General features: G+C 40.4%; 1 protein-coding gene across 1 annotated transcript in view; it reads left to right on the top strand.

Annotated features, from left to right (window-relative positions):
- Positions 1–3861, top strand: part of SLC34A2 (solute carrier family 34 member 2) — a 19307-nt gene extending 15446 nt beyond the window's left edge. The window contains exons 11-13 of the mRNA XM_010176736.2: positions 890–1006; positions 1095–1219; positions 2853–3861. Coding sequence (XP_010175038.1) covers positions 890–1006; positions 1095–1219; positions 2853–3428 — 818 coding nt within the window. The 3' untranslated portion in view covers positions 3429–3861. The remainder of the gene's footprint in view (positions 1–889; positions 1007–1094; positions 1220–2852) is intronic.
- Positions 3862–9066: the final 5205 nt, after the last annotated feature.

Raw genomic sequence — 9066 nt, 5'->3', positions numbered from 1 at the left:
TCCAGGTGTTTTTTCAGCCTGGATCTGTTGAGTGCACATGTTTTTATTTTTCACTTGGCTACTTTTTCTTTATCCTCCTTCAAATGGAGAGGTTAGAACCTGTAGCAGAGAAAAGCACTCCTGGTATGTCTCTTGTTGTGGTTGAAGAGGGGGTTCACAGAACTGGGGAAGGCAACAAAGTGGTACCCATACTGTCTTCTCTTCTCCTGGGCAAAGAACACTGCCTGAATCAAAAAGGAGGGGTAGAAAGTAATCACCTGCTGTTTACTGTTCATTTGTGATCTACTCTGTGCTACTCTGTGTCTTCCCAGCTGATTAAGTCCTCACTTTTTGGCTCACTGATGAATCTGGAGATTATGGGAGACTGTTGTGCCTCGTTTCTCTAATCAGTGTGATTAGCTTTTCTTTGCAAGATTTAACAAGCTAATTTTTAGGAGGTAATCTGCTTGAAAATAGTTAGAACAAACAAGGTGATTTTCTCAGGATGGTAGTCAGAGCTTTCTGAAGATCCAATCCAGACAGTGGGTATGGTGCCTGGCTGACAAAACCAAGGCACTCAAGTCACCTAGAAGGTGTTGCGTTGACCTCTGTGGAAACATTTCTGGTACCTAATTGTATTAAAACATAAATGCTACCCTCGGTCAGGGCAAATGTCTGCCTAGTCTAGTATCCATCTGAAAGTGTATCCAGTGGTGGAAGGCTGGAAAGGGAGTACAGCGAACAGGGTAAATTAGAGTAGTAGAACTGACTCTGACCCAAAATCGTCATGTAAGAGAGAATATGCAAACAATATATCTACATTTGAAATGCTTAATAATCTTTTCACTGCTGTGTTACTGCTACACAGAGCATTCTGTTATCCTAAAGAAAATGTTCTCCTATTTTTTAGATTTCCCATTTCCTTTTACTTGGCTAGCTGGATACCTGGCTATGCTCGCAGGGGCTGGTATGACCTTTGTTGTCCAAAGTAGTTCGGTTTTCACATCTGCTATTACACCCCTTGTAGGTAAGTTGTCAATACTCTATTATTTATCCCCATGTTTTATTCTTCTCCATAATTCTGAAACCACTCAAACCTGTTTCTTTTCTTCTAGGCATTGGCGTTATAAGCATCGAGCGTTCTTATCCCCTTACCTTAGGAGCTAACATTGGCACAACCACAACAGCTATACTTGCAGCTTTAGCAAGTCCAGGGAGTACATTAAAATATTCATTACAGGTCAGTATAAAGCAAGGCTTCCTTGACTTAATTTAGAAGCTACAAATTTTCTGAAGAAAAACCTGAAAAACTTGTCTCTGATGCAAATGCTCCATGGATGTCATGCCTGATTTTGTGTGCGCTATTAATGACAGCTCATTCATTTCAACTACTAGAGCAAAAAGCTTGTATTAAACATTCCCAGAATGTCAATATATAGTAAGATCTTGCTTTTGTAAATTAGGCTTGATCTGATTGAATTAATTCAGAACTGAGACAGGGTTGGCCACTTGATCCCTAAGCATTTTGGTCTCTGCAGCTTGGAATTCAGTGCCCACATCTCTGCCAGCACTCTTAGGCAGTCACCTGTGAGGGCTACTGATTTCTGTAAGTTCCCTCCTCAGGACTCTAACTCTGTTTATGCAGTGTGTAGGGACTCCTGTAACCTAAGTAAAGGCTGCACAATCCTTAAGATGGCAAGCTGTCTACCTACCTGAGGTAGCAGTGAGCATCATGGCATCTATTTTCTCATTGTGAATCTAATCTGAGTGGGTTTTATTGAATTCCTTGTTGCCTTAAACTATTTGAAAAATAGGCAGCCTGGCTTTGGGCTCCCATTTACCACCCAGTGAAGAACATTCCAGGCAGAAGATAACATTTGAATGAACCCTTTACATCAAAGAGTGAAAGATAATGAAGTTTCCTTTGTGAATAGGATTAATGTTTTTTACTAACCACAATAAATTAAGAAAATTACAGAAGTCATTTTATTGTCCTCAGGCATGATAGAACAGATGTAATCATGAGAAGATACTATCTTGACCAAGCTCAGATTTCAAGATAACTTGCTGTTTTTATAACATGCTTTAAAAATAAACCCCTGTACTTTCATGTTTACTTTAGTCTGATAACAGTTATAGAATGAGAATAAGATAAGGTGAGCAGGGAGTGTACTGTTCTGTTCAGTATATGCTTATTCTGTCTAAGCGACTTCTGAAAGCTTTACCAAGTAGGTGTCTTTTTATGCTTATTTTTTAAAAATAATTTTGAACAATATTAATCAAATTGTTCCAGAAAACCCAGACAAAGTCACATTCCAGGAATCACCTCAGTGCCCTATAAACTTTTAGCTAATTTTTGGAAAATCCAGGTATTTACCATTGGCAATTTCTCAATAACCTGTATGCAATATTTAATTTACACTTCACATCTTTTAATTGAAAACTTACGGATGCAGAACCCAATAATGAATAGTTCTTGTGTAGTTCTCATGCCTTACTAACGACAGGATTGTTTCCTGATAGCTGTTTGGTTTCCCAGCTTTATTTCTTATGGACTCCATTTCTTGCAGTTGAAAGCTGCATTTTAAGACTTCTCCATCTGCAGGGACCTGTCATCCCCTCCAGGCTTGCCTTGTGTCCAGATGCTGTCCCCTGTTTGTAGGCAGTGATCTTCACAATGTGTGAGCTGTTACCGAGTCCTTACTTCGTGCTGGGAAAGGCCTTGCAGTGAAAGAGCACGAAAGACAAGAAAGAAGTGGGAAGCAAGAGAAGGGGAACTGTGTGCCATGGTGCCACTGGAATTTATCATCATGTGAGCAGGAGCATTTAAAGGCATTGTAGCTAACCAACTTCTCAAATGTTTTTGCTTTCAGATTGCCTTGTGCCACTTTTTCTTCAATATCTCTGGGATTATTCTGTTTTACCCGCTGCCTTTTACCCGGCTGCCAATCCGCATGTGCAAGACCTTGGGAAACATCACAGCCAAGTACAGATGGTTTGCTATATTTTATCTTCTCGTCTGCTTCTTTCTTTTGCCTTTGTTTGTATTTGGTCTGTCACTGGCAGGCTGGCCAGTCCTTTTGGGTGTTTGCCTTCCCCTGTTTGCTCTTTTTATTGCTGTGATTGTAATTAATATTATGCAGTCAAGGCGACCACATTCACTGCCTGAGAAGCTCCAAAACTGGGATTTCCTACCCATCTGGATGCACTCCCTAGAGCCCTGGGACAATGTAATTATGTCTTCGCTCTCCTTTTGTGGGAAACACTGCTGTGGCTTCTGCAAGTGCTGCAAAGTCAATGCAGAACAGGAGGGTGCCAAAGACAAGCAGCTAAAAACTATGGAGGTCTATGAAAACACCATTGCGATGACTGATGAAGAACGAGGTGGAAGAAGGGCACCAGCTTCATCTTGTGTTGAAAAAACAGGGACAAACAACACAGCCTTATAGTAGCGGATCAACCCATATTAGCAGAGATACAGCATAGGACAGTCAGGCTCTTGAAAACCACCTTGGACAATGCACTGAGGACAGAGTGAACACTTTGTTAGGTTCCTGCAGCCAGTGATATAACACTCATCAAGGAATGGAGTTAAACAAGCTTGACAGTGTCCCTAGAAAATCTATGATCAGTTGAAAATCTAATGACAGATTTGCTTACAGAGGATCTACTATGCGGTACCTTCATCCAATGCTATCAGTAGCAGACAAAAGAAATCCCGATGTGATTTCTTCTCATCCATGAAGAGAGGAATGAAAGGAGTGATGACCAATTCAAACTTAATTAAAAAACAAACAAACAATGTACTTGTACAACAACCTTTCTGACCTACTGGCTTATTCAGCAGAAGTTACTTTATAATACCTAAAAAGCTCTGGAAATGAAAAAAAAAAAAAAAAGAAAAAAGAAAAGAGAATCCTTATGTTTTCATTGGCCTTTTTGCAGTGGTCAAAACATAAAAGGGTAGTTTTCCCAGTACGAACAAAATCTACTATATGTGTGTGAAGGAAAACAAAATGCTGGGCCATCCTTCAGAAGCTCTGGGAGTCCTGCTCTGGCATAAGGGTATGCATGAGCCTCTTTTGAGCCCTCTGTGTCTCCTTTAACACCAGGGACAGGAGTCATAATCTTTTATTATCTCAAGCTAAAGTAATTGCCCATGAAAGTAATTGCGGATCCCTCTGCTTGCTGAAGGTTAAGCACTGGGTTTGGAGACACTGGGTGGCCACCAAAGGGCTTGATGGACCCAGGATGTGGTTGTGTGGCTGTTCCTCTCTCTAGATGGTCTTCCCAGACCTGTTCATCATGTAATCCCACAGTCAAAGGAACGGTGCAGGAGGGAGGACAAGTGGCCAGCGTAGGGGAGGAGACAGCCACCCAAGCCTGGGCTGATGCCAGGAGATCTGTGTGCAACTGTGGCTCCATTTGGCTGAGCCACAAAATGCCCTTTCAGGGTAGTGGTGAAGACCGGCTTTAGAGCTACAAAAGAGGGAACCTGGAGAGCAGTTTATGCCTATTGCAGGACATATGGTAACGTTCACTGGAGAGAAAGGAGTGTTCACTCTGCACCATCACTTTGTGCTCTGAACCAACCTCCTTGGAAATACTGTGAATTTTACTGGCAATTGTATGTAGCAATCCAAATCCCAAATAAATTCCATAGGTAGAGCAGTCACTGCCATGTGTAGTCAATCCATAGGTAGCATAGCACTTGGTGGGAAGCTGCTTGTGCTCAAATATTACCGTTACTGATGTTTTAGTAAATGCTTGTGAGGCTGCTCCGAATCATGGGCTGACTGACAAAAGGCGTAATTTCCATGTCGGAAAAAGAGCATTTTGAAGATGCACTGAGCACTTCTGCTGGCCTTCAACAGCTTAGATATCAGTGAGTATGGGGTAATATCTGAAGTACAACCACTAACGTTAAAAAAACCCCAGGTGGCTGTGTGTAGGCCAAGTGTCATTTAAAGCCAGTTTACATGACTGAGTCGTAGATTAAATTTGTAATTGAAGTGCTGAGAAGACCCTTAGTTTAACATAGCCACTCAGTGCTGCTACAACACATTTACTTCTGAACAGTTGTTTGTTTTCTGCAGAGCTCTGGAATTCAGTAGGTTGAATTCGGCTATCAGGTAAAAATGTACATTAGAGAAGAGAAAATTGGATTCATTTACTTTTTTTAAACTGACATTAAAACTGGCAAACTATGTTGTTGAAAATATGTTTGCAAATTGCATTCATACTGAGATTCCAGCTGCTTCTGCAATTGTGAGCCAGTGACAAAATGCTTAGAATCAGAGTGAATTTCCAAAAGCATCTAGTTTTGGTATAGTTCTTCTCTTTTGGGGCTTAGTAGCAGAGAGCAGAGTTATACCAAACTATTATTTTAAAAATTATTTTCCTTGTTGTTCATATAGTTGAAACAGAATTTTGTCAGCATCTCATTTTTAAAGTGGAAATTTGATATCTTCAATAATTCTTTTAAATTTTATTCTCACAATTCTGGATGCTTTCAGGATCTGTTTCTTTAAATCCCAGTGTGCATTTCCCGTGCTCTGTGTCTTTGGGAAAAATATGAAGAAAATAACTAGAATTCTTTCCAAGTTGTCTCAAGTTTCCATTGAACACCCATTGAAGCAGGAAACATTTTAATCTACTTTTACTCATTTCTTAAACAACATGCACCTTATTTTGCATCTTGAAGTAAAACCGTCAAGCGCAGTGATAACTGTGGGAAAGCGGTTCTTACAACAGAATCAGGGTAATAATTAATAATCAGACATATCAGTACTTTATGGTTTCTCATTGTAACATTTCCCCTACAATATATTCAGTTCGTACTCTCCTCTTTCCTTGCTCCAGGCCATATTGTGCCATTGTTTTAGACAGATTCCAGCAAAGAGTTCTGTTTAACACTTGACAGCACAACATGTCCTGGCATATTTTCCAACCCTATTCTTATCAAAAGATATTTACACTTTATTTATAATTATTTGAGTGTACAGAATTTTTCGTAAGTTATACAGAAAAAGGCTCGTGATTGTGTTATATATTACATATTTGAAAACTATGCAATGTTTATCTATAAAAATGTAAAAAGGAACTACTGTATATTTTGTAATATAACTTTTCAAATTGTTTGTAACTGTGTATACTGCGTATTATGGAGGCTGTTGGCTCCTTCAATAGGTTACATAAAGATTGTTAGCAATGCAGGGACAGATTTCTTCAAATAAAAATGAAAAACACCTACATACTTTCACAATATGGCTTAATGCACAAGGATATCAAACTCTACTTTTCTAAAAGATCTGAATTTTCTGTAATGAGGAATTTTGGAAAGAGAAGGTTTCTAAAATACTTTTTTAAACTCTTAAACACTATATCTTTTAACTGTTTTGAGGACAGTATCTGGCTTTATACTTTGTCATGAATATTCATCTTATCTGTCCTCATGCATTGAATGTAAAAATAAAGAGAAGTTTTAAAAAAATAAGATCTTTTCATAGTATCTCTTTATATACATATCATGGGAGCTTGCAGAAAAATAAGTATGCAGACAAGTTCTAGTCTGAGCTGATGCAATGTACACTGCTGTAACAGCAGGAGGTTATGATGAGTTATAGTAAATTATATTTATCGCTGTGCGAGGCTCAGGTTCTCCCTTCTACATGAAAAATGGCAAACACAGTGTTTTCAAAATGCTTCATCTAAACCATGACCTGAGTGATGTCTGGCTTATAGTTGGGCAAAACCAGCCACCTTGCTCTTTTTTTAATCACCCATGACCTATGGGAGCTTAAAATGAAGCAGACGGAGAGAAATAAAAAGTACTCTTTAGATGCCTTAAAGACTGTTAAAAAAGGTCATCAGACTTCCTAACTGTGAGCTCAATGGTAGCTGAGGAATCAGCCCCAAAAGCAGCTGTCATTTCAACTACACCATATTTTAGTGAAATGAAGATCACAGAAGTATTTCTTAGAACACAAATATTTATGCACTAGAGTGTAAACTGTCTTCTAAAATGTAAGCAGTGAGCACCCTACGCTTGCAATTTAAAACTTCCAGCTGCTTACACCCTTGCAGGTATACTGTAATTCTTGTGTGCCATCACCCTCCGTGACTCAGTGTCCATCAGAAATCAAAGTGCACCCAGGAAACACGCACGGGTTGTGCCATTCATCTCACCATTTCCAAACTCTTTGCAGAGCTACCTAGGGCGAAGTTCAGCAATGCCTATAAGTATCTAACAGCAGGTATGTCAAGAAGTGCTGCACTGAGCAGAAACCTTCAAAACATTCGCAATAATGCTTCAGCTAATTGCTCCTGCGACTGGTCTCAGTCGTCTTCTCTGCTTGCTCCTTAACTATATTGTCCACAGGTCCTTCTGGTGCTCCTGTGCTTTTGTACCCTCTGCTGAAGTTTCACCTTCACTTCCCTTGGTTTCAAATTCATGATAACACTACATTTAATTGCACCAGGCCTACCATTATGAAGGGTTCTCACTACTCAGAAAGGCAGGTTAAATGCTTCATCATCTCTTTCTTCAACTTACCACGTAGTGGTGGGCACCCAGTTGGGTCCCCAAGACAGCTGCTGGCCATGCCGCTGAAAAAGGCTATTCTCTGATTTACAGCTAATAATTTGGGGATGCAGACTGGTGTGGTACCATGGGTGGTAGCTTAACCAACACACAATAGCATAGAATCTGATCCCCTCAGTTAAAAATAAACAGTGAATAGTACTGAGCGAAAATTCACTATTTCAAGAGCTGCATAAGAGAGGATGGAGTTTATACAGATACCAGGGAATGCCAGGCCACACTTCAGCTGCCTAATTTCAATAGGTTGTGCTTCTATGCAAGTGCTTTCTCTGCATTTGGTTGTTCTTTTCTCCAGCTAATGGCCAATCCTGGTGTCGCCATGTGCCAAACACATAACACTGAAAGCGTAAACCCACTCATGATATTTTTACAGTGAATATTCTATAGATCTCGGTCCCTTTATTACAGTTCTACTACAAAGGAAACACATGATTCATATGAGAGAGCTGAGTGTTTACTTTGCATGTTGGATAGCAATTATACTGATTTTCATTGAGCTGTCCCTAAGCAGACTTCCCCTAACCACTGAGATCTGAGTGTTTCAACAGGACTGAGAAACAGAGCGAAGGCTGGCATTAAAATGTGACAACGTTCCATCTTACTCAGCACATGATGAAATTCCCTAATTGCCATTTACACTTTTGGGGTGTATCAATCTTTTTATACTGCTCAATGTCTAAGGACACATTAATGTGGTGTAAACAATCAGGGTAATTACAGAAGAAGGTATTTGGCAACCAACACCACAGTTGATAGATTGAGGTTTTTTTACACAATGCAAAAAGCACAAATTACAGGGCATACAAACAATTTACGGACCAAATGCTGCCCTTGGTTAGGCAACATGCAACCATAATTGACATAAGGAAAATGGGTGCACGTGTGAACTAGGGTAGCATTAGGCCCTGTTTTAACTGACTAAGACAATGGCCTCAGGCACTGAGGATCTCAGCTGGCTGCCAGCAGAAGGTTAGCTCTGGTGTTGCTGTATAATACAAACACATGGTATTGACTCTCGCTTCTTGCTTCCAGCTGTTGTGTTGCCTGGAAAAATATTTTTAAAGGTACCTATCAGTGTAATTTCTCTGCCTTCCTCAAAGATGGAGCTAGAACAGACTCAGGCTCTCCCCAGAAGAGTGGGAAGCATATGGCTACTCCCACCTGCTAGGTGCAGACCATCCTTCCGCCCGTGCTTGAGGGAAGGTGTGACATTTTCTGACGAAAATGGCAGCACAATGGCTTGGGTCACGGGCTTATATGCTGGAAATAGAAAGAAACTTGAGAAATCTAAGTGTGTCCTGGGAAAATCTGCTGAGCCTGGTCACCTCCTTTGGCCAGGCTAGCCATGTCCTTATTGCCCTCAGAGCTGATGGCTCTCTCATGGAAAGTAGAAAGAGGAAAGGAGCAGGAAAAAGCCCAAGCAGCTCATTGTGGCTCAGGTGGGATCCCATCTCTACCTTCAGTCCTGTGTGCCTGGGACAGCT

The sequence above is a fragment of the Antrostomus carolinensis genome, unplaced genomic scaffold (genome assembly GCF_000700745.2).
Source record: "Antrostomus carolinensis isolate BGI_N321 unplaced genomic scaffold, ASM70074v2 scaffold2861, whole genome shotgun sequence".
Classification (NCBI taxonomy): Eukaryota; Metazoa; Chordata; class Aves; order Caprimulgiformes; family Caprimulgidae; genus Antrostomus; species Antrostomus carolinensis.
Note: the sequence above shows the minus strand (reverse complement) of the source record. Positions and strands in the feature narration are given on the sequence as shown.